Raw genomic sequence first — 26,351 nt, 5'->3', positions numbered from 1 at the left:
TCATATTTTTTATTATTTTCTGCTATCCAAGGCACACATTATTTGCATAATTTAACATAAATGTATTTTATGATAATTTGTGCAATAATTAACATTTTAATAGCTAATTTTAACTTAATATTCACTACTAGGAGCTAGATGACCACATCTTGTGAGTCAATGACAACAGACAAATGTGTAGCCACCAATCACCATCTAGCTCCCACTAGATTCCAAGGATAACAAGAGAACAAAGCACATTTGATGATAGAAGTGAATTTAAGCATGTCTTAAAATTATATTCTCTATCCAAATCATGCAAGTTTAAAGGGACAGTCAACACCAGAATTTATGTTGTTTAAAAATAAAGATATTCTTTTTATTACCCATTCCCCAGTTTTGCATACCCAACATGGTTATATTAATATTATTTACCTCTGTGATTACCTTGTATCTAAGCCTCTCCAAACTGCCCCCTTATTTAAGTTCTTTTGACAGACTTTTTTTAGCCAATCATTGCTCACGCCAGGGTAACTTCACGTGCATGAGCTCAATGTTATCTATATGAAACACATTAACTAATGCCCTCTAGTGGTCAAAATGCATTCAGATTAGAGGCAGTCTTCAAGGTCTAAGAAATTAGCATATGAACCTTCTAGAATGATCTTTCAACTAAGAATACCAAGAGAACAAAGCAAAATTGGTGATAAAAGTAAATTGGAAAGTTGTTTAAAATTACATTCCCTATTTAAATTATGAAAGTTTTTTTTGGACTTGACTGTCCCATTAATTTTGACTTTCTCATTCCTTTAAGCATGTTGGCTAAACAATTTGCAAGCTGTGAGAACTAACCAAATACTGTAAAGAAACTGCCTACAGACCATATGTTTTATGTTTAACAAACCTGTCTATGTCTAATACCACTGTAACTGTTTTAATGTTCTATAGTTATACATTTATCTCCGGAGATAATTGGACACTGACACAAGTTTTATAATTGTGGCTCTGTACCCCGCTACAATGGGTTTGAAATGAGCCAACCGAGATGCAATTGAAGTGCAGGCTTTCATCTTTAATTTAAGGGATTGAACAAAAATATTGTATGAAACGTTTACGAATTGCAACCATTTTCATACACAGTCCCCTTATTTCAGGGGCTCAAATGTAATTGGACAAATTAACATAATCATAAAAAAAATGTTAATTTCTAATACTTTGTTGAGAATCCTTTGCAGGCAATGACTGCTTGAAGTCTGTAACGGATGGACATCACCAAACGCTGGGTTTCCTCCTTTGTGATGCTTTGCCAGGCCTTTACTACAGCTGTCTTCAGTTGTTGTTTGTTCATGGGTCTTTCTGCCTTTAGGTTTTGTCTTCAGCAAGTGAAATGCATGCTCGATCGGGTTGAGATCAGGTGATTGACTCGGCCATTGCAAAATATTCCACTTCTTTGCCTTAAACTCCTGGGTTGCTTTCACAGTATGTTTTGGGTCATTGTCCGTCTGTAAAGTGAAGCGCCATCCAATTTACTTCACTGAACTTGGCTGAATCTGTGCAGACAATGTATCAATATACACTTCAGAATTCTTCCAGCAACTTCTGTCTTCTGTCACATCATCAATAAATACTAGTGACCCAGTGCCATTGGAAGTCAGGCATGCCCATGCCATCACACTGCCTCCACCATGTTTTACAGATGATGTGGTATGCTTCGGATCATGAGCCGTTCCAATCCTTCTCCATCCTTTTTTTCTTACTATCATTCTGGTACAGGTTGATCTTAATTTCATCTATCCAAAGAATTCTGTTCCAGAACTGGGCTGTCTTTTTTAGATAATTGTTTGCACCTTGTGATGAATCCTCTGTTCATCCATGTGCTTTTATGAGTATGGCTGATACTCAGATTATACCCTTAACGGGTTACCCATGTGTGTGTGTGTTTCGATCCAGCAGAGGCCCAATACATTGTCAGTTGGTTTCTGCACTATCTACTAACTACTATACTCTATCATCCAGATGGTCAAGAACATTTCTGGTATAGAGCTTTGGAATCAAGTAATAATTTCCTTTTATATAAGTGGGATGCTTGTGAATAGTGGGTGATAATACATTCCTCAATTTTATAATTTCATGTGCTTACTAGTCAGTGCTTCCCTGTGTTACCCCCCCTGTACTGTTGGTGTCCTTAGTATATTTTATTGGTACAGACAAGTGAAGGTTTTATAGGCCATACATCGACTGCTTCATTCATTAGGGTTAATCCTGAAATGACATTGACTCCCAGGAAGCTCAAATATAGGGCTTCTTACGGTTCCTCTGAATTCTGGGTGTGTCGGTGAGGCTGCTTTCCTGCAGAATTTAGGCATTTAATGCTTAGAAGGAAGTATTACATCTCCGTTGGGTAGATAAATTATGTAATGCTAGATTCAGCCTGCAAGGCTGTGAAGTGTAATCTTTCACATCTATATGGGAAATGTTATCAGTGAAAAGTATTCTCCATTGTTGCACATAAGAACAAAGCACAATGTGTACATTAACACAGTAATTTATTTAGCATAACATTTGGTATTTTCCATTACTGTCAAGAGAATAGTCTCTTGTTTTTGTTTAGTTTGTTCTTTTAGTTGTTTTTTTTTTTTGGAGTCATCATCCATCAGATAGGTATGGTTCAATAAGATAGTAACTAGCTTTGTCTGTGGAACTAGCAACGTTTCGCACCTCCATAAATGTAAAAGCTTTTTAAGCTGTTGGTTAGCAAGTCAACCTAACTAGATCCATCAAAACTGATGTCTCCCAAACATTTTGTGGTACAATTGGGCCGCCTTGTCTAAAATAACATTAGATTGGCTTGTGGGAAACGATCACTTCACTATTCTGGACTTAGAAGCCTGCCTTATAAAACCAATACATCTAGCATTTATACCTCATTCAGACTTTAACTCACTAACCCCATATATACAAAACCATATACAGTATTATTTAAAGTTCCCTTGAGGGCATGGACCAAGATATGTATACTGTGGGGGGAGCGAAACTCAGCGAGCAAATATTTACCAATCCAAGGCAATTTACCATTTTTACCTGGCTACACAACAGAAGTATTTAGAATATGGAAACAAAAACAACACACTAAACTTAATCAACTCTTCAATCCATTAACTCTAGAAATAGTATATTTTCAGGAATTACAAAATTTGTATGGTCTCCCAAACTCACAAAGGTTCGCATACTTTCAGTGCAGACATTACATATACAAGTTATCCGATAGACTGTTAACCAAAGAACCCACTAATCTTGATAAGCTCTGCACGTTAGCAAAACAAGGGTCCTATAAAATTTCACATACATATTTCAGTCTTCGACACTTTGAGGACTCTGCTATGCAGAAGATTTTGTCAAATTGGTTACACCATAGAGACCTAACGGTAGATACTAATCTTATCAATGCAAGTTTTAGAAAGGCACACACTAGTACAATTTCTGTGAATTTGAGGGAATCACACATGAAATTCTTGCATCAATCTTACATCACACCCAGTCTTCGCTCTAAATGGGTACTATGGCCGGAAACATTTACTCCAAGTGTAGATATAAATCTCCCAGACTGGACTTATTTGCTATGGGACTGTCCTAAATTAAAAAGATTTTGGCATTGAATTTCTTATTGGCTGACAAAACTAACGAACAGTTGCTCCTCACGGCACACCATGTGATATTTTTAATACCAAAAGACAGGGCATTTAAATACGATACCTTTTATAACTACAGTCCTCATGCTAGCTAAACAAATAATATTGGCAGAATGGGCAAGTGACAAAACTCTTCCCTTTCAGCAATTAATTATAAAAGTACATATTCGGATGTTAATTGAGCAGGCAGATACAAAGGGAGATCCAGAAAAAAGAATTAAGATTTCTCCACAAATGGGAGGCTTATTTGCTATACCTACCGGCTATTGTTAGAGACAGAGTCATTTACTCATTCAGGAACAGTCTTTATATTCTGAATGAGAACCTCAAAGGTAATTGGTGCCTATCTGATGATCAGGCCTAACTAAGCCCCATTGTATACACAAACATAATTTGGGTTGATTTTCTACCGATCTCTTTCATGGGCACCGGTCTGTAGGGGGTGAGCTGGAGGCGCTATGGGTAAGTGTTATATGTTTGTTAATGACAAACTTATGAATCTGCTATTACGCTCTTGAATCATATCTATTGTAATGTCGGTTTTGTGGAATTAACAAAGAACTTGTGTTACTTTAAATTTATTTGTCATGTATGTAATGGATATTTTTGCTATAAATAAAGTTATTAAAAAAAAACCTGATGTCTCCAGTCAGGGACCTGAAGCACATCGATGTTTAAGCAACTATCATTTGTGAAACATGTCTAAGGTAGGGTTGTTTTTATACATTTATTTAGCACTTTCATTTTTAAAAATGTTTTTTAGATTCATAAACCTTATGTGCACTGCTATGCGGTATACTACTTCATGTAAGAAGAACTCTCAGCCATTTTCCTTGCTCTGTTCCCTTTCTGTATCTATATAAGCTCTCAAGCTTGCAGTGCAGTTGGAAACAGGAGGTGAGGGAATTGTGGACATCTGAGATGTAAATAGTGAGAATAAGTATAGTAAATATACTCACAAATGTGGGCTATGTAATAATGTAAAACGAGGGGTTGTAGGGGGTATTGAGGTTAATGGGAAGAGCGTGTCTATGTATGGTCAGTGTAGATGCTGTTAAACGGAACAGAGGTGGCTACTTGTACAATTACTCAGCTATTTACAATCCTGGTCATCTAAATGTGCATGTTTCCTGTGTCATCAGAAAATTCATTCCGGGGAGATTGGTCTCTCTATATGAAGGTTTTCTGAAAATGTCCCAGACATTGAGGCCCATTTATCAAGCTCCGGATGGAGATTGAGGGCCCGTGTTTCTGGCGAGTCTTCAGACTCGCCAGAAACACAAGTTATGGAGCAGCGGTCTAAAGACCGCTGCTCCATAACCATGTCCGCCTGCTCTGATGAGGCGGACAGGAATTGCCACAATTCAGCCCGATCGAGTATGATCGGGTTGATTGACACCTCCCTGCTGGCGGCCCATTGGCCGCGAGTCTGCAGGGAGCGGCGTTGCACGAGCAGCTCTTGTGAGCTGCTGGTGCAATGCTGAATACGGAGAGCGTATTGCTCTCCGCATTCAGCGATGTCTGTCGGACCTGATCCGCACTGTCGGATCAGGTCCGACAGACATTTGGTAAATCGGCCTCATAGTGTTTTCTGATATGAAGAATACAAGGGAAACTGCAAGGTTCCCAATTCTAGTGTCAGTAGCAGAGATCTTCTTGCCTTTAGAATAAAGTTTAAAAAAAACGACCACTGTATTTATTGCAGTTTGTATTTCCTCCATGGCTTTTGTTCCCACAAGAAATCAATTATCAAAAATATATATTTTTTTTTTGCTTCTCTCTGACCCTGGAGGACTTCCTGGATGTGGATTTTCCTGTAGAACAAAATGATTGGCTTCCCAATATTCTTTCTCAGGATCCATTTCCTTATCAATACCTAAAATTGCTTGCATCAACAGCTCTTTTGATTCCCAAGGCTAAAAAGTTTTCAAATATAGTGGTTTGTACTTGTCAACCTGTAACAGCCTAGGCCCGTGATGGCTAACCTTGGCACCCTAGATGTTTTGAAACTACATTTCCCATGATGCTTAGGCACACTGCAGTCTGAGCATCGTGGGAAATGTAGTTCCAAAACATCTGGGGTGCCAAGGTTCGCCATCACTGGCTTTAGGCATATTACATGCTGTGAATATAGAAAGCTCCCTAGGATTTCTAAATCAGTTGTGCCAATTTTAAAATGTCTGCAGAATGACAGGGATATAGGTTAATTCATTAGCTTTTTCGATCTTTTGTCATTTTTCAGTGGTTAATTGTCTCTCAGTTTTGTTTAGAAATTTTCAGGGCCTGGAAAAAGTTTAAAGGGACACTCAAGTCAAAATAAACTTTTATGATTCAGATAAGCAGCAGTTTTAAGACACTTTCCAATTCACTTTCATTATCTTATTTTGCAGAGTATTTTTATAAACGCACGTTCTGGGGAACTAAATCCTACTGAGCGTGTGCACAAGCTCACAGGGTATACGTATACTAGTCTGTGATTGTCTCATGTCTGTCACATGATACAGGGGGCCGGAAAATAGATGAAAAAATAAATATTTTCAGAATTATTTTTTTTTTTTCTAATCATTTGAAATTTATAGTAGGTGTTAAATCATTGTCTTTTTATTTTGCACGTGTTAATTATGCAATGTTACTGCCTTGAGTGGTCCTTTAACCAGTATTTAAGGATCATATTTCATTTTAAACATTTAAAATAATTCTGCTTTTGACTATCCACATGCTAGAATGGTTTGCAAGCTGTGTCCTCTTCATGTTCTGTATATAATCTTTTTTTTTTTTTCTTTCTTTAAACAAAGTTCAGTATATCGGAGCATAGAGACAGTAAAGGTAACCTAAGCATTGACCCTATATTTGGCCAATAACACAGTATTTTCTTTCTAATGAATGAACAGCCATTAATCATATGGATAATTATCGTGCTTCCTTTGTGATTGTGTCTGCCTAAACCAAGTCTCTTTTTGAGACTGTAAACAGTGTAATAAATCCCAAATCACCTTTTGTTCAAAATAAATAAAACACAAGGGAATGTTGTGTGGGAATAACATTGTTATAGGATGAAATTTTTTTTGTTTTTCTTAAATGGATACTAAAACCAAATTTTTTTTCTTTCAGGATTTAGATAGAGCACACCATTTTAAACATCTTTCTAATTTACTCCTATTATCAATTTGTATTCGTTCTCTTGCTATCTTTTTTTGGAAATGTAGGAATCTAAGCTAAGGAGCCGGCCCATTTTTGGTTCAGCAACCTGGATAGCACTTGTTGATTGGTGGCTACATTTAGCCACCAATCAGCATGTGCAACCCAGGTGATGATCCAAAAATGGGCTGGTTCCTAACCTTACATTCTTGCTTTTCAAATAAGGATAGCAAGACAACGAAGAAAAAATAATAGGAGTAAATTTGCTTAAAATTGCATGTTCTATCTGAAGCATGAAAGAAAAAAATGGGTTTAGTATCCATTTGAAAACAATACTGCCTGTGTTAAATGTATGATCTACTCTGTAGATGCCACCAGATATCCTGGTCTAGTGTAGAGATCTATACATTGTGTTCAGTGACTGAGTATAATCCTTAGCATGTTTTCCTTATAGGTTCTCCAGTGCATTCTGTAAATAACCAGACGGCAGAGAACAACCTGTCAGCGGTATTGTATAGCAGCACTTTACCTGGAATTGAGACAACCAACCAAACCACTTTCTTCAGCAAAAATCTTCATATAAAAGATGCATTATCAGCAGTAAAAAGAGGTAAAATGAAAATGTTTGTTTTAGCCCAGATCTATATAAATAACACGCAATATTAAAGGGGCACTTTAATTAAAGGGACACTGAACCCAATTGTTTTCTTTTGTGATTCAGATAGAACTTGTAATTTTAAGCAACTTTCTAATTTACTCCTATTATAAAATTTTCTTAATTCTCTTGGTATCTTTATTTAAAAAGCAAGAATGTAAGTTAAGATGCCGGCCCATTTTTGGTGAACAACCTGGGTTGTGCTTGCTAATTGGTGGATAAATTCACCCACCAATAAACAAATGCTGTCCAGGTCTGAACCACTAATTGGCTGGCTCCTTAGCTTAGATGCCTTCTTTTTCAAATAAAGATAGCAAGGGAACGAAGAAAAAATGATAATAGGAGTAAATTAGAAAGTTACTTAAAATTGCCTGCTCTATCTGAATCATGAAAGAAAAATTTGGGTTAAGTGTCCCTTTAAGGAAAAAACACATGAAAGCAATATTTAAACATGTAAAAGCTTTCTAAATACAGGACAGACGGCTGCCTATTACTCTCTAGTTTTTCCCCTTTCCATTCACCAGGCATTTCTTCTGTTATGTGTGATCAGTCCACGGGTCATCATTACTTCTGGGATATAACTCCTCCCCAACAGGAAATGCAAGAGGATTCACCCAGCAGAGCTGCATATAGCTCCTCCCCTCTACGTCACTCCCAGTCATTCTCTTGCACCCAACGACTAGATAGGATGTGTGAGAGGACTATGGTGATTATACTTAGTTTTTATAACTTCAATCAAAAGTTTGTTATTTTACAATAGCACCGGAGCGTGTTATTGCCTCTCTGGCAGAGTTTGAAGAAGAATCTACCAGAGTTTTTACTATGATTTTAACCGGAGTAGTTAAGATCATATTGCTGTTTCTCGGCCATCTGAGGGAGGTAAAAGCTTCAGATCAGGGGACAGCGGGCAGATGAATCTGCATTGAGGTATGTAGCAGTTTTTATTTTCTGAATGGAATTGATGAGAAAATCCTGCCATACCGTTATAATGACATGTATGTATACTCTACACTTCAGTATTCTGGGGATGGTATTTCACTGGAATTACTCTGTTAAAAGTACATTAAACCTTTGAATAGGTATTTATTATGTTAAACGTTTTTGCTGGAATGTAGAATCGTTTGCATTTTCTGAGGTACTGAGTGAATAAATGTTTGGGCATTATTTTTCCACTTGGCAGTTGCTTGTTTTAAATTGTGACAGTTTCGTTTCTCTCTCACTGCTGTGTGTGAGGGGGAGGGGCCGTTTTTTTGGCGCTCTTTGCTACGCATCAAAAATTTCCAGTCAGTTACTCTTGTATTCCCTGCATGATCCGGTTCATCTCTAACAGAACTCAGGGGTCTTCAAACTTCTTTGGAGGGAGGTAGATTCTCTCAGCAGAGCTGTGAGACTTATATATTGACTGTGATTAAAAAACGTTGCTCTGTAATTTTTATGTTTCAAATTTAATTATTGTTACTTTACTAAGGGGAACAAACCTTTGCTAAAAGTTGTGTTGTTTTTAAGGATTGATGCTATAACTGTTTTTCAGTTCATTATTTCAACTGTCATTTAATCGTTTAGTGCTTCTTTGAGGCACAGTACGTTTTTGTTAAATAAGATTGTAACCAAGTTGCAAGTTTATTGCTAGTGTGTTAAACATGTCTGATTCAGAGGAAGATACCTGTGTCATTTGTTCCAATACCAAGGTGGAGCCCAATAGAAATTTATGTACTAACTGTATTGATGCTACTTTAAATAAAAGCCAATCTGTACAAATTGAACAAATTTCACCAAACAGCGAGGGGAGAGTTATGCCGACTAACTCGCCTCACGTGTCAGTACCTGCATCTCCCGCCCGGGAGGTGCGTGATATTGTGGCGCCTAGTACATCTGGGCGGCCATTACAGATAACATTACAAGATATGGCTACTGTTATGACTGAAGTTTTGGCTAAATTACCAGAACTAAGAGGCAAGCGTGATCACTCTGGGGTGAGAACAGAGTGCGCTGATAATACTAGGGCCATGTCTGATACTGCGTCACAGCTTGCAGAGCATGAGGACGGAGAGCTTCATTCTGTGGGTGACGGTTCTGATCCAAACAGATTGGATTCAGATATTTCAAATTTTAAATTTAAATTGGAGAACCTCCGTGTATTACTAGGGGAGGTTTTAGCGGCTCTTAATGATTGTAACACTGTTGCAATACCAGAGAAATTGTGTAGGTTGGATAAATACTTTGCGGTACCGGCGAGTACTGACGTTTTTCCTATACCTAAGAGACTAACTGAAATTGTTACTAAGGAGTGGGATAGACCCGGTGTGCCGTTCTCACCCCCTCCAATATTTAGAAAGATGTTTCCAATAGACGCCACCACACGGGACTTATGGCAAACGGTCCCTAAGGTGTAGGGAGCAGTTTCTACTTTAGCTAAGCGTACCACTATCCCGGTGGAGGATAGCTGTGCTTTTTCAGATCCAATGGATAAAAAATTAGAGGGTTACCTTAAGAAAATGTTTGTTCAACAAGGTTTTATATTGCAACCCCTTGCATGCATTGCGCCGATTACGGCTGCGGCAGCATTTTGGATTGAGTCTCTGGAAGAGAACCTTAGTTCAGCTACGCTGGACGACATTACGGACAGGCTTAGAGTCCTTAAACTAGCTAATTCATTCATTTCGGAGGCCGTAGTACATTTAACCAAACTTACGGCTAAGAACTCAGGATTCGCCATTCAGGCACGTAGGGCGCTGTGGCTAAAATCCTGGTCAGCTGATGTAACTTCTAAGTCCAAATTACTTAATATACCTTTCAAGGGGCAAACTTTATTTGGGCCCGGTTTGAAAGAAATTATCGCTGACATTACAGGAGGTAAGGGCCACGCCCTGCCTCAAGACAAAGCCAAGGCTAAGGCTAGACAGTCTCTAATTTTCGTCCCTTTCGGAATTTCAAAGCAGGAGCAGCACCAACTTCCACTGCACCAAAACAGGAAGGAGCTGTTGCTCGTTACAGACAAGGCTGGAAACCTAACCAGTCCTGGAACAAGGGCAAGCAGGCCAGGAAACCTGCTGCTGCCCCAAAGACAGCATGAACCGAGGGCCCCCGATCCGGGACCGGATCTAGTGGGGGGCAGACTCTCTCTCTTCGCCCAGGCTTGGGCAAGAGATGTTCAGGATCCCTGGGCGCTAGAGATCATATCTCAGGGATACCTCCTAGACTTCAAATTCTCTCCCCCAAGAGGGAGATTTCATCTGTCAAGGTTGTCAACAAACCAGATAAAGAAAGAAGCGTTTCTACGCTGTGTACAAGATCTGTTATTAATGGGAGTGATCCATCCGGTTCCGCGGTCGGAACAAGGACAAGGGTTTTACTCAAACCTGTTTGTGGTTCCCAAAAAAAGAGGGAAATTTCAGGCCAATCTTGGATTTAAAGATCCTAAACAAATTCCTAAGAGTTCCATCGTTCAAAATGGAAACTATTCGGACAATCTTACCCATGATCCAAAAGGGTCAGTACATGACCACAGTGGACTTAAAGGATGCTTACCTTCACATACCGATTCACAAAGATCATTACCGGTATCTAAGGTTTGCCTTCTTAGACAGGCATTACCAGTTTGTAGCTCTTCCATTCGGATTGGCTACGGCTCCAAGAATCTTCACAAAGGTTCTGGGTGCCCTTCTGGCGGTACTAAGACCGCGAGGAATTTCGGTAGCTCCGTACCTAGACGACATTCTGATACAAGCTTCAAGCTTTCAAACTGCCAAGTCTCATACAGAGTTAGTTCTGGCATTTCTAAGGTCGCATGGATGGAAAGTGAACGAAAAGAAAAGTTCTCTCTTTCCTCTCACAAGAGTTCCATTCTTGGGGACTCTTATAGATTCTGTAGAAATGAAGATTTATCTGACAGAAGACAGATTAACAAAACTTCTAAATGCATGCCGTGTCCTTCATTCCATTCAACTCCCGTCAGTAGCTCAATGCATGGAGGTGATCGGCTTAATGGTAGCAGCAATGGACATAGTACCCTTTGCACGTCTACATCTCAGACCGCTGCAATTGTGCATGCTGAGTCAGTGGAATGGGGATTACTCAGACTTGTCCCCTACTCTGAATCTGGATCAAGAGACCAGAAACTCTCTTCTATGGTGGCTTTCTCGGCCACATCTGTCCAGGGGGATGCCATTCAGCAGGCCGGACTGGACAATTGTAACAACAGACGCCAGCCTACTAGGTTGGGGCGCTGTCTGGAATTCTCTGAAGGCTCAGGGACAATGGAATCAGGAGGAAAGTCTCCTGCCAATAAACATTCTGGAGTTGAGAGCAGTTCTCAATGCCCTTCTGGCTTGGCCCCAGTTAAAAACTCGGGGGTTCATCAGGTTTCAGTCGGACAACATCACGACTGTAGCTTACATCAACCATCAAGGAGGGACAAGAAGCTCCCTAGCAATGATGGAAGTATCAAACATAATTCGCTGGGCAGAGTCTCACTCTTGCCACCTGTCAGCAATCCACATCCCGGGAGTGGAGAACTGGGAGGCGGATTTCTTGAGTCGCCAGACTTTTCATCCGGGGGAGTGGGAACTTCATCCGGAGGTCTTTGCCCAAATACTTCGACGTTGGGGCAAACCAGAGATAGATCTCATGGCGTCTCGCCAGAACGCCAAACTTCCTCGCTACGGGTCCAGATCCAGGGATCCGGGAGCGGTTCTGATAGATGCTTTGACAGCACCTTGGAACTTCGGGATGGCTTATGTGTTTCCACCCTTCCCGCTGCTTCCTCGATTGATTGCCAAAATCAAACAGGAGAGAGCATCAGTGATTCTAATAGCGCCTGCATGGCCACGCAGGACTTGGTATGCAGATCTAGTGGACATGTCATCCTGTCCGCCTTGGTCTCTACCTCTAAGACAGGACCTTCTGATACAGGGTCCATTCAAACATCAAAATCTAACTTCTCTGAAGCTGACTGCTTGGAAATTGAACGCTTGATCTTATCAAAACGTGGTTTTTCTGAGTCGGTTATTGATACCCTGATACAGGCTAGGAAGCCTGTTACCAGAAGGATTTACCACAAGATATGGCGTAAATACCTATACTGGTGCGAATCCAAAGGTTACTCCTGGAGTAAGGTTAGGATTCCTAGGATATTGTCCTTTCTACAAGAAGGTTTAGAAAAGGGTTTATCGGCTAGCTCATTAAAGGGACAGATCTCAGCTCTGTCCATCTTGTTACACAGGCGTCTGTCAGAAAATCCAGACGTCCAGGCCTTTTGTCAGGCTTTAGCTAGGATCAAGCCTGTGTTTAAAACTGTTGCTCCGCCATGGAGTTTAAACCTTGTTCTTAACGTTCTACAAGGAGTTCCGTTTGAACCCCTTCATTCCATTGATATAAAGTTGTTATCGTGGAAAGTGTTATTTTTAATGGCTATTTCTTCGGCTCGGAGAGTCTCTGAGTTATCAGCTTTACATTGTGATTCTCCTTATTTGATTTTTCATTCAGATAAGGTAGTTCTGCGTACAAAACCTGGGTTCTTACCTAAGGTAGTCACTAACAGGAACATCAATCAAGAGATCGTGGTGCCTTCCCTGTGCCCGAATCCTTCTTCAAAGAAGGAACGTCTTCTACACAATCTGGATGTAGTTCGTGCCCTCAAGTTCTACTTGCAGGCAACTAAGGATTTTCGACAAACGTCTTCCCTGTTTGTCGTGTACTCTGGTCAGAGGAGAGGTCATAAGGCTTCGGCTACCTCTCTCTCCTTCTGGCTTCGTAGCATAATTCGTTTAGCCTATGAGACTGCTGGACAGCAGCCTCCTGAAAGAATTACAGCTCATTCTACTAGAGCTGTGGCTTCCACTTGGGCCTTTAAGAATGAGGCCTCTGTTGAACAGATTTGCAAGGCTGCAACTTGGTCTTCGCTTCATACTTTTTCCAAATTTTACAAATTTGACACTTTTGCTTCTTCGGAGGCTATTTTTGGGAGAAAGGTTCTTCAGGCAGTGGTTCCTTCTGTATAATGAGCCTGCCTATCCCTCCCGTCATCCGTGTACTTTTGCTTTGGTATTGGTATCCCAGAAGTAATGATGACCCGTGGACTGATCACACATAACAGAAGAAAACATAATTTATGCTTACCTGATAAATTCCTTTCTTCTGTTGTGTGATCAGTCCACGGCCCGCCCTGTTTTTTAAGGCAGGTAAATATCTTTTAAATTATACTCCAGTCACCACTTCACCCTTGGTTTCTCCTTTCTCGTTGATTCTTGGTCGAATGACTGGGAGTGACGTAGAGGGGAGGAGCTATATGCAGCTCTGCTGGGTGAATCCTCTTGCATTTCCTGTTGGGGAGGAGTTATATCCCAGAAGTAATGATGACCCGTGGACTGATCACACAACAGAAGAAAGGAATTTATCAGGTAAGCATAAATTATGTTTTTTACTATTAGGCAAGCGTGCTATATAAGAGGACCAGTAAACACAGTAGATTTGCATAATCAACAAATGCATAATAAAAAGACAATGCAATAACACTTCAAATGAGTAGTAGATTTTTTTTTCTGACAATTTTAAAAGTTGTCTTTTTCCACTCCCCCTGTACCATGTGACAGCCATCAGCCAATCACAAATGCATACACGTACCATGTGACAGCCATCAGCCAATCACAAATGCATATATGTTTATTCTGTGAATTCTTGCACATGCTCAGTAGGAGCTGGTGACTCAAAAAGTGTAAATATAAAAAGACTGTGCACATTTTGTTAATGGAAGTAAATTGACAAGTTGTTTAAAATTGCATGCTCTATCTGAATAATGAAAGTTTAATTTTGAGTGTCCCTTTAAATACTTGTGACAGCAAGTTTATTAAAGGGATATGAAACCCAAAAATGTTCTTTTGTGACTCAGACAGAGCATACCATTTTATAAAAAGTTTCCAGCTTACCTCTATTATCAAATTTGTTTGTTTCCATGATATTCTTTGTTTAAAAGATACGTAGGTAGGTGTCTGGAGCACTACATGTCGGGAAATAGTGCTGCCATCTAGTGCTCTTGCAAATGGAAAACATTCTTGTAAAACGGCTGTCATAGTGGTCCCTGCTTTTCAACAAAAGTTATACCAAGAGAATTGCTTTTCAACAAAAGTTATACCAAGAGAATTGCTTTTCAACAAAAGTTATACCAAGAGAATGAAGAAAATATGATAATAGAAGTAAATTAGAAAGTTGTTTAAAATCGCATGCGCTATCTGAATCATGAAAGAAACATTTTGGGTTTCATATCCGTTTAATTTTGTGCTGGACTACGCGTTTGTGTGTTTTTCCAGAATCCCACACATAATCTGTAATTCAGATGTGGGAGGTACATACGACTCTGGTAATGTCTCTTTACTAAATGTGTTGTATATGTTGAGAGAAAAAACGGTAAGAAGATGAATTTAATAATCTGCAATGTAGAAGAACTTGTGGATTCAAAATATAACCTATCAGGGCTATCATTAAAATAATTAACATCTTGCAGTTTCTTACAAAACAGAAGTAAATGGAGATTTTGTTAACCTGAGATTTTGTTAACCTGAGATTTTGTTAACCTGAGTCTCCTCCATAAGAAAAAATGGTTATTGGAAACAGAACCCAGATTACATACAAACTGTCCCAGGTTATATACAAAGTACTGTACTGAATGTATTGGGACATTAAATAGAATTTAAATACTGTTACTTCAAAATGGAACAGTGACAACCCAATATGAGAGATGCTGCAGGATACTGGCACACACATCCCATGCAAATAAATATTAATATGATAGTGTTAGTTATACAAAACTGGGGAATGGGTAATAAAGGGATTATCTATCTTTTTAAACAATAACAGTTCTGAAGTAGACTGTCCCTAGTGTTATAGGGTTAAAGGGATAGTAAATACCAAAAATGCTATTGTTTAAAAAGATAGATAATCCCTTTATTTACCATTCCCCAGTTTTGCATAACTAACACTGTTATAGAAATATACTTTTTACCTCTGTAATTACCTTGTATCTAAGCTTCTGCCGACTGCCTCCTTATCTCAGATCTTTTGACAGACTTGCATTTCAGGCAATTAGTGCTGGCTCCTGCATAACTCCACGTGCATGATTATTTATATGAAACCCATGAGCTAATGCCCTCTAGCTGTGAAAAATTGTCAAATGCATTCAGATAAGAGGTGGCCTTCAAGGACTTAGAGTCTAGCATATGAGCCTACCTAGGTTTAGCTTTCAACTAAGAATACCAAGAGAACAAAGCAAATTAGAAAGTTGTTTAAAATTACATACCCTATCTGAATCATGAAAGTTTAATTTGGACTTTACTACCCCTTTAATATTCTAATCTATTTTTGTTTTCGACAGACGAGCCTTTGCCTGTTAGGCCGCCTATGAATGGAGTTTCTGTGATGCAAAAAACAATAATGACCGGCAGTGATCTTGTAACTAAGCCACCTGAAGACTGGCCCGATTGGAATGAACCAGAATTTGCCACTACACACCTGGCTGTGAATAAACAAGGAACATCAAGAGATACAAACGTTAACAATAATGACCCGAATATTGAGCCATGGGATGACTTTATTTTATCCAATGACCTTCCCAAATCTGTAGCCACCAGCAGCTCAGATTCTGGACAACTGTCCACTGCTGAAAGCCATCTGCACACTTCTCATCTAAACCCAGTCCATAAAATGGACAGCAATAGCCGGCATACTAATAACGTGGCTCAGGCTAACAAAACTGTTTCTACTTCCAATTCCCTTTCTGAAAAATCCATAGATAAAAAACTTGAAGAGTTTAGTTTGGGAGAGGAATTTACTATAAAGGTCAAAAGTAAAAGTAAAGACCCTGAACTAGATTGGTTTGCTGATATGATCCCAGAAATAACACCAACTTCAACTCTTTTTAATTTGTCTGATACGGAATCAAATAAAGATTTAGAACACTGTGAAAAGATTCAAAAAGATGAAGAAAATATGGATACAGTAAATTCACGAACAAGCGCATTTTCATCCAAGTTTGCCGCTTCTGAGAATACAGAGGTAGGCGCAACGTTCAGTTATAGATCAGTATAACACAGTCTATACAGTTTATATACAATACAACCTGAGTTTGAAAGGTCTCATAAAAATCCCTAATGGCACCATTAATAGCTATACTAAATTATAGCAGTTTTATTGGGGGTATTACCCTGAAAACCATCTGTATTGTCAAAAATATTTCTATAACAATGCGTTAAAAGGACATGAAATCTAAACATTTTCTTTCATAGTTTACAAAGAGCATGTGATTTTAAACAACTTTCCAATTTACTTCTATTATCAAATTTGCTTCATTCTCTTGTTGTTCATTGTTGAAGGAGCAGCAATGCACTACTGCAAACTAACTGGACACATCTGGGGAACCAATGACAAGAGGCATTCATGTGCAACCACCAATCAGCAGCTAGCTCCCTGTAATGCATTGCTGAGCCTATCTAGGTATCCTTTTCAACTAAGGATAACAAGAGCGCTAAGCAAATTAGATAATAGAAGTAAATTAGAAAGTTGTTTAAAATCACATGCTCTATCTGAATCATGAAAACAAATTGGGTTTCATGTCCCTTTAAATTTTAAATAGATTGATTTAGATAGATTGATAGATTTATCAAGCATCGTTCATCAGACCCGCTGCTTCCCTACCCTCTGCTCCAACTCTTAGGTAAAGAATTTCAATTTCCCGGTCTTGTCCGACTTGGGAGATTGACAGCCCCATGCTTGCACGTGATTGGCTGTGCGTGGGCAGGGGCGGGATTGCACATGAACACAAAATAGCGCTCGTGTGCAATCTTAAATTCCGGCAGCGGATTGCTGCCCGCCAGAGGAGAGCTGGGGTGAACAGGGGCGAATATGTACACACATGTATGCTCTTACTTGATAAATTAAGCCCATAGTATTCTGCAGAGCAGCCGAAGCACGAACCAGCTATAGTCTCTGTACTAGAACACCCTCCTGAAGTAGCTAGAAACACAAAGCCTCATTTTGTTTTTTATAGCTAGCACAGAGCAATAACACAACTAATGCAATCGTTTAGTGATATTTGTCTAGCTTACTCCAGGACCAGCTCAAGGGATTGCGCTGCCCAATTCCAACAATTATTACAATCATCGTTAATTTGTATAGCGCCACTAAAGTCCTTAGATCTGAGAATGAAATTATTCCCCATCCGCTCTCCCTCCAGTAAAACCTAAACCCAGTCACAGTCAGATGTCTGAAAGTTAAAGAGATATTAAGCAGTATGAGATTGTAATATAAAGTGTTTAATTATGTATAGTTTTTTTTTTAAATTGAAACATACTTTCATTATTTATTTTTCCCCTTTTCCCTGTAATTTAATGCTGAAAAATTGTTGGTTTTCTACATTCCATTAAGTTTCTATAAATGAATGGGTGTGGCCATGTTTAAACTTAGGTTTTCTTCCTTACCTATCTCACTGCTGATGATAATTATGATATATGTAAAACACTGCAAGAAGATTCTGTAAAACATATGATTGTTAAAATTATGAACTAACAGGGTTTCCACACCGTCTCTTTTATGACCTGTTATTTATTTGTCCCTAGCAGAAGCTAAAGCACTTTATGGAAATGACACCTTTACACTTATATCATCAATACTTTAACAACTAATATCGTAAAAATAAGTTTTACTTACTGTTCTCAGGCTAATCTTTTGCTTTGAATACAACATTACGTCTAGTGTGTATTTACTGTTTAATACACTTTTAAATAGATTGAAATTTCACATTTGGTGCTCTGTAATAAGCAGCAAGAGCTGCTCCGGAGCCTTTGTGGGGTAGGTTTGCATATGTGAACCTGATTCCCGCAATGTAAGAAGCAGTGGTCATTAGACCGCTGCTTCTTACACTCAGAGGTGGCGGAGAGAAATCACAGTGAGCTTGCTCTGTGATTGACAGTCCCTTCACAAGCGTGATTGGTTGTGCGAATAAAGGGGTGGGATTACACACCCAGCGGAACAACAGATACGCTGCCCGCATGCAAGGTGAGAAGCTGTCTGCCCGCATTGTAATACGTGGGGTTTTTGGACATGTTTTATGCTCTCTGTATGTGCCACCTCTGTCAAGTGTCACCGTTCTCAAACGAAAACTTTCTTTTATAAAATAGTTTGAAAGATTTTGCAGCACTGACGAGAGATCCTAGATAATCTCGCCAGAGCAGACACCGGTATTGGTATAAAAAATAACATTCTCTGACAAATTAGCTCCTTTTATTTTTGCATTCGCTTTTACTGCTCCTAATTTTAAATACATTTATGAACAATGTCATAGAGAACTGACGGTCCCTTGTTTTTTCTACAGACTGTGGCAGAAGGTTGGGGTGAAGAGAATGATTTCAACTGGGAAGAAGAAGCAAATAATTGGTGATCCTTCTGGGGCAAGCACTCTGGGCTAATGACTGGATATGATGAAAGAGTGAACTCACTCCCTTGGTGCTTTATTAGCGGACTGCTTAGCACTTACAGGAATACAGAGGAACGGCTTGCTGACTGTTTATTTATGAAGAAAAGAACTATTTCATTTGATCATCACAATCCATGAACTAATTTGAAGGTGCTTTTCACCTGCAGATTGTAAAGCCTAAAGTCATACTTTTCAGATCTCTACCTAAGATGTCCTTTTTTTCTACTGCTGCTGAGTAGACATGGACAGGGCTAAAGTTTTCTTTGTTGAGTCCTCCTCAGACTGAATCTTTTAGTGCCCCGTTTGCCTGAGACTTCATCAGCAACAGTAATGTGCGCCCCGGCAATATAATGGTGAATGTGAGCTGTTGGAGATAACTTTATTTCTATTTTATGTTTAGTGGTGAGGATGCTGGTCTTGTTCAGTAGCTGGAAGATCATATTAAAACGGCTGAAGGAAACTGAACTATTAATATTGATCTGGAGTTTCAAATTAAAAGGGACATTATACACAAAAAATGGCAAACATCCATAACAAAGAACACTATTTAAAAAATAAAATTGTCTGAAAAAAGAAATGGGAAGTAACGCCAGATTAAATTTTAATTTTAAGTGTTATGTGCATCCTACTGTTGCTCATTGTAATAATTAGCCAGTGAGAAATAGCACAACATACCTGTCAATCAGTGTGCATTAATAGGAAGTACCCATTGGCCAGAAAGCAATAATTGGAAGGGGCCTATCAGCCAGTGAGCATTAGCTGGAATTACTGGTTAGCCAGTGAGCATTAGCTGAAATTACCAATCAGCCAGTGAGCATTAGCTGAAATTACCAATCAGCCAGTGAGCATTAGCTGAAATTACCAATCAGCCAGTGAGCATTAGCTGCAATTACCAATCAGCCAGTGAGCATTAGCTGAAATTACCAGTCAGCCAGTGAGCATTAGCTGAAATTACCAATCAGCCAGTGAGCATTAGCTGCAATTACCAATCAGCCAGTGAGCATTAGCTGAAATTACCAGTCAGCCAGTGAGCATTAGCTGAAATTACCAATCAGCCAGCGAGCAAGAAGTAGACGTGTGAATTTGGATCCTTTTTTAGGATCCAAATGTGGAAGAAGACGGCCACTCGTGGCTTTCAGCTCTTTTCTGAGCCAGATGTATTCTTGTGAAAGTGCATGAATTTGGACTTGCACTAGACTTAGGGTGTTGAACTTTCACAAGAATAAATCTTGCTCCTAAAAGAACAGACTGCCTTAAAGGGATACTGAACCCAATTTTTTTATTTCCTGATTCAGATAGAGCATGCGATTTTTAAGCATCTTTGGTTCAGCACCTGGGTAGTGCTTTCTCATTGGTGGCTGCATTTAGTCACCAATCGTCAAGCACTACCCTGGTGCTGAACCAAAGATGCTTAAAAATCGCATAAAGATCCCAAGAGGACGAAGAAAATTTGATAATAGAAGTAAATTAGAAAGTTGCTAAACATTGCATTATCTATCGGAATTATGAAAGAAAAAAATAGGGGTTCAGTATCCCTTTAAGCGACCTCCTTCTGCATTCGGATCCTAACACAGGATCCGAATGCACAAGTTTAGTAAGAAGTGTACAACTGATCCATTCCTTTCCATTCAAATTGAAAGTATTTATACCATGTTTTTTCAGGCAGAACATTTTTATATTTAAGTGCTGCCATTTCATTTAAATGATGATAAAGTGAATTTTGTATTATCACAGTTCATGGTGTCCTAATAGGTTTGACCATATTTGTAGGAAATAGTTGGTTAATAGAGAACTGTCATTTTAAAATGAGGTAGATTGTTTAAAACAAAATATGTATTGATTTTATTTTTTAGCTTTTGTTTTACCATTGGAAGGATGCCAGCATTTAACTTCATAGATATGATGCTGTAGGTTCCACGTTTGGTTGGAGGCAAATTTAAGAACCTCAGTAAAATAAGGTTTATAATGTATCTTATGATCTTTTCGACAGTTTTATACAAAAACTGACCACAGGTGCAGGAATTAAAGCAGCACTATAGGGGAACTAATTTATTTTAAAATAAAAAATATTGTGCCATAATTTTATAATTATACAGTTCTTATAATATTCAGTAGAAATGTGCATTTAGCAATTTTGTTCACAGCCAAATGCGGAAGTAAGCGGCCATTAACAGCATTCAAATATTTTCAGAGCCGTTGTTCTATTGAGAACTACAATACATCGAAAACTCCAATCAAACGTCACTTCCGGTGATTCCACACATCTGATTGCTCCGTGTCTCAGTGAGTGACAGGATTCACAACCAATCAGATGGAACTGTAATCGCCTATCTTCACTATCTATTTTGCCTCTGCCTGGGGGGGGTTCAAGGGGGACAACACCTCATTCCCCAAGGTTTACTTGGGGTGTATGCCAGAGGATCGGCCGTGCGCCCCCCAGGACAGGCAAAAACAGATAGTGAAAATCGTAGAGTCACCGGAAGTGACGTCAGATTGGAGTTTGAGGAATTGGAGGTCTCAACAGAACCCCGTATTTCTTCTAGCGAAAGTCCAGCAAACTAAGATCTGAATTCGCACAGATCTTAGTGTATTACATTTTAACAAGAAGAAATCTGGCTCCCAAAGGATCCAAATGCTGCGAACAGCCGCCACCTTCCCCATTCAGCAGCCAAGGAATCTGCTGAATGCGCGTGTCTAATATTCAGTGACAAAAACTTATGATAAATTTTGAGTTCCAATCAATTGGTGTGTAGTTTGATTTCCACTTTTTTATACAAGCTACAAGTAATAACTGCAGATGCTCGCAGCTCTCCAGGTTATAGCACTGTATAGACTACAACTCCCACAAACCTCTGCTGCAAAATAACTACTGAATATGTCTTCACTTTGTTCAGCAGTTTAAGCGCCCAGTTCAATGGTGGGTGTTGTCTTATGTCAACTTTTAAATACATACTACAGGTAAGTGCTTCAGGCACTCACTAACCTCAGGGTTACAGTATTGTAAAGATCAACAATCTGGGACTACAATTCCCAGAAACCTGTGCTGCAAAATTACTACTTAGCATGTCTAATTTTTTCATTAGTTTTGATTTTGGTGAGGGTGCTAAAGTATGTCAAAATTAGGGACCTAAAATCTTAGTAACCATTACTAGTTTTTTAACCAAGTGTAAGAAGCTTATACTAGACAATAAAATCTGTATGCATACCAGATTCCTATAGATCGGTTCAGCTAAAAGATTTGATTCAAGGTTTCAGCATGTCCCATTACTGAGGGTGCCGACAACTTCAAAGTTTAAAGAAATTTGCTCACACAAGCAGCAGTCCACAAACTTAAATTATAACTGCACGGAATATAGTATATATAATAAATATGTATTTATGCTGTCATCACTTAAGGTGATAGTTCTCTGTTTGGAAGAATAATATAACAATGATTATGGGTGTGAATTTGACATTGTAACACTTTTTTTTGTTAATGTATATGTTACAGAAAAGAAAAACTAAATGCACTCTGCTGTTATTTACCAGTATTGCCTTAAATTATTATCACTACCATTTTGTTTTGGAGGGGGGTTGGGGATATTTGTTAATTTATGTTTTAATCTACGAAATGCTTTCACTCTATTAACTGAAATGTGAACTTCAGAAATACTTTTCAATTGGGTGCCAAATGTCTCACTGCGCATATTATCCAATTGCTGATTATTTTGGTTCAGCAGCACCTGGATAGCGCTTGCTGATTGGTATCTAAATGTAGCTACTAATCAGCAAGCGCTACCCAGGTTCTGAACCAAAAATGGGCCGGTTCCTAAGCTTCCATTCTTGCTTTTTCAAATTAAAGAAACCAAGATAACAAAGAAAAATTGATAACAGGAGTAAATTAGAAAGTTGCATAAAAATGCATCGCTATCTGAATCCTAGACTATCCCTTTAAAGGATCATGAAACCCAAATGTGTTTTTTCATAATCCAGATAGAACATGCAATTTTAAACAAATTTCCACTTTACTTCTATTATCTAATTTACTTTGTTCTCTTAGTATCCTGTGTTAAAAGGCATACTTAGGTAGGCTCAGGAGCAGCAATGCACTACTAGAATTTAGCTGCTGATTGGTGACTTTAAATTACATGCCTCTTGTCATTGGCTCAACTAATGATTTTAGTTCCCAGTAGTACATGACTGCTCCTTCAACAAAGGATACCAATAGAATGAAGCACATTTGGTTATAGAAGTACATTGGAAAGTTGTTTAAAACTGTTTGATCTGTCTGAATCAAGAAAGAAACCATTAGGTCTCTAAACCTGAAGCTAAACTAACTAATTATAGTGCAGTGCATGGCTGCAAGGGTATCAGAACACAGGGATAACGGCACATAACGAGCAGCACAGCCCCTGCACATGCTCACCCAATCAGTTACATCACAGGTCACATGAGCAGGAGACAGGCCCGCCCACTGGAGATATATGTGTAGCTCTGTATTCACATGGCATTACATGATAAAAAGCTGCTTTAGTTACACAGGACAAGTGCAAAATCTTTCAATACGTCCTTAAAGGGGCATAGAAGTCAGTAGTATGCTGGGGCTCTTTAACACATACTATTGCAATTAAAAGTAACTAGAGAAAACAAATTGAGCGATGTACAGTAGCTGAGTGGGAGGTGTATGCTCTATACCCAGATCATACTTCCCTATCGGCATCTGCAGTAGTGCTGGTTGTGGTGTTATTAGAAAGCCAATGTAGCTGCATTAGGTTTGCAGTTCATGATTAGTAAGATTTACTTAAAGGGACACTGAACCCCAATTTTTTCTTGTGTGATTCAGATAGAGCATGAAATTTTAAGCAACTTTCTAATTTACTCCTATTATCAAATTGTCTTCATTCTATTGGTATCTTTATTTGAAATGCAATAATGTAAGTTTAGATGCCGGCCCATTTTTAGTGAACAACCTGGGTTGTTCTTGCTGATTGGTGGATAAATGCATCCACCAATAAAAAAGTGCTGTCCAGAGCCCTGAACCAAAAAAGAAGCTTAGATGCCTTCTTTTACAAATAAAGATAGCAAAAGAACAAAGAAAAATTGATACTAGGAGTAAATTAGAAAGTTGCTTAAAATTGCATGCTCTATCTGAATCATGAAAGAAAAAATTTGTGTTCAGTGTCCCTTTAAAGAAATGGGCCGGCTCCTGCGCTTACATCACTGCTTTTCAACAAAAGATGCCAAAAGAACAAGAAAAATTGCTAATAGAAGTAAATTAGAACTTTGTTTAAAATCACATTCTCCACCTGAGTCATGAAAGATAAATTTGGGGTTTTATATCCCTTTAAGCATTTATCATCTTACTTATAATTTATAGTTTAAAGAAAGATTAACATTCCCTGTTTGTTAATCTAGTAAATCTGATTTCTTATACGATTCCAACATAAGTAAACCATTTTTGTGTATGGCAAAACTGGATCTATTTATGGGAAAAAGCAAGAGGTTTGTTTATTCATTTCTTTATTGTTTTTTATAAAATAACATGAACTGAACGGTTTTGAAAAGTTTAGCCATTTGTTCTGCTTTAATTAAAGGACCATGCTAAATGCAGACAAACTGCTGCCATCTAGTGGTCTTGCTGATGTATTACATTTTTGCAAAACTATTGCTACATAATAAGTTTTACCTTTCTAAAACAGAAATTTGATAACAGAAGTACTTTGGAAAGTTGTTTAAAATTGCTTGCCCTATCTAAATCATCATAGAACAATTTCTGGTTTTATGTCTCCTTTTAAAAGTAAAGTAATTGTACCCTGTCCCTTAACCATCACCATAACCTATGACCTGCTCCAGCTTGTGAGGGTCAAAGTTCATATCGCCATAAAACCATATTGGCGAGTGGGCGGTACTTTTATTTTCTTTATTATAAATAAGACCAGCCTGAAAAGTAAACATTATAAATGGTGTTTCTTTTTAGATTTTAGAATTTCATATTTTTAAAATATTTAACAAGGTCACATTTGCCAAAAACTTTGTATAAAACTCTGCACTTAATACAACTTTTGTGTTAGCTAATAACTAAAACAGAGTGGGTTTTCCAAAAGGCCTAGTTTTAATGAGACTTGATGATATCCTTGCTTGGGCACAAGTGAATAATTAAAAATGACAGTCATTGGTTAAACCACCTATGCTTTGTAATTTATTGGAATCCTAGGTGGTTGCACTTTTTCCCCCAAAACACTTAATTTGGATTACATTGGTAACACTTGTGATTAAAGATTTGTGTGCTAAATGTATATATGAAAAGTAACTACTGATAAGGTGAAGTGTGTTCCCACCTTCTGAAAATAATAAAGATTTGTTTTGTTTTTTTCCTGGCATCTATTGTCATTTGTTTTTGTGCTGAGCAACTCTTTAAAAAAAAATAGAATGTCTTGTATATGTAATTGCACTATTTAAGCATGTTAGATATACATCTTGGCCCTTCTGGTGCACAAAATATTAAGAGCAAGATTACAAGTCGCGCAGTATGGCGTTTCCGCGCGCAATATGATCTTTTCTCAAGCAATTTTTCGTTGCCCTGATATTACATGTTTTGAAAAATCGTGTTTGCGCATACGGAATCTCCTTTTACACAACAATCCTTTCCATGCTCGAAGAGCTGTAGTTAAAGGGACACTGAACCCAAATTTTTTCTTTCGTGGTTAAGAGAGAGCATGAAATTTTAAGCAACTTTCTAATTTACTCCTATATCTTTATTTGAAATGCAAGAATGTAAGTTTAGATGCCGGCCCATTTTTGGTGAACAACCTGGGTTGTTCTTGCTGATTGGTGAATAAATTCTTCCACCAATAAAAAAAATTGCTGTCCAGAGCTCGGAACCAAACAAATATTAGAAAGTTGCTTAAATTTGCATGCTCTCAACTCAGTCTACACCTAGTTGAATCCACTGCGATATCTCCAACTCCCTTGTCGGACCATTCCATGACCACGCTTGATGTTACTTGGCCCTCAGCCCCACTTTCGCAGTACTGCTGGAGATTAGACGAAACCCTTATAAGAAACCCTGTGCTAAGGGAACAGGTCTCGCAGGCGTTGATAGAATATTTTAGCATTAACATGACCGAGTCCATCTCCCCCAGTACTTTGTGGGATTCACACAAGGCAGTAATAAGGGGTATCTTTTTTAAGCACAAAGCACTTTTCAATAGACACAAGAGAGTAGAGTATAATACACTAGAACAGACTTTATCTTTATTGGAACATGCTCACTTTCAAAACTCCCCTAGGTCCAAACATAAACCAAGATCTTATACTTGCAAGATTAAAGTTTAATTCTTTTTTTACAAAAAGAAGCCCAATGGCACGCTTTTTTCCTAAAGAAACTATTTCTCAGAAGGCAACAAAGCCGGCAGGCTCCTGGCGCGGGCTCTGCGTCAAAGAACGTTAA

The 26,351-nt window shown here is 38.5% G+C and overlaps 1 protein-coding gene across 1 annotated transcript in view; it reads left to right on the top strand.

Moving 5' to 3' along the window:
- The window catches only part of SCYL3 (SCY1 like pseudokinase 3), a 169,870-nt gene extending 144,589 nt beyond the window's left edge, over nucleotides 1-25,281 (top strand). The window contains exons 10-12 of the mRNA XM_053693282.1: nucleotides 7,261-7,416; nucleotides 15,827-16,506; nucleotides 18,821-25,281. Coding sequence (XP_053549257.1) covers nucleotides 7,261-7,416; nucleotides 15,827-16,506; nucleotides 18,821-18,886 — 902 coding nt within the window. The 3' untranslated portion in view covers nucleotides 18,887-25,281. The remainder of the gene's footprint in view (nucleotides 1-7,260; nucleotides 7,417-15,826; nucleotides 16,507-18,820) is intronic.
- The last annotated feature ends 1,070 nt before the right edge of the window (nucleotides 25,282-26,351 follow it).

The sequence above is a fragment of the Bombina bombina genome, chromosome 10, assembly GCF_027579735.1.
Source record: "Bombina bombina isolate aBomBom1 chromosome 10, aBomBom1.pri, whole genome shotgun sequence".
NCBI classification, from domain to species: domain Eukaryota; kingdom Metazoa; phylum Chordata; class Amphibia; order Anura; family Bombinatoridae; genus Bombina; species Bombina bombina.
This window is presented reverse-complemented; position numbering and strand designations above follow the sequence as displayed.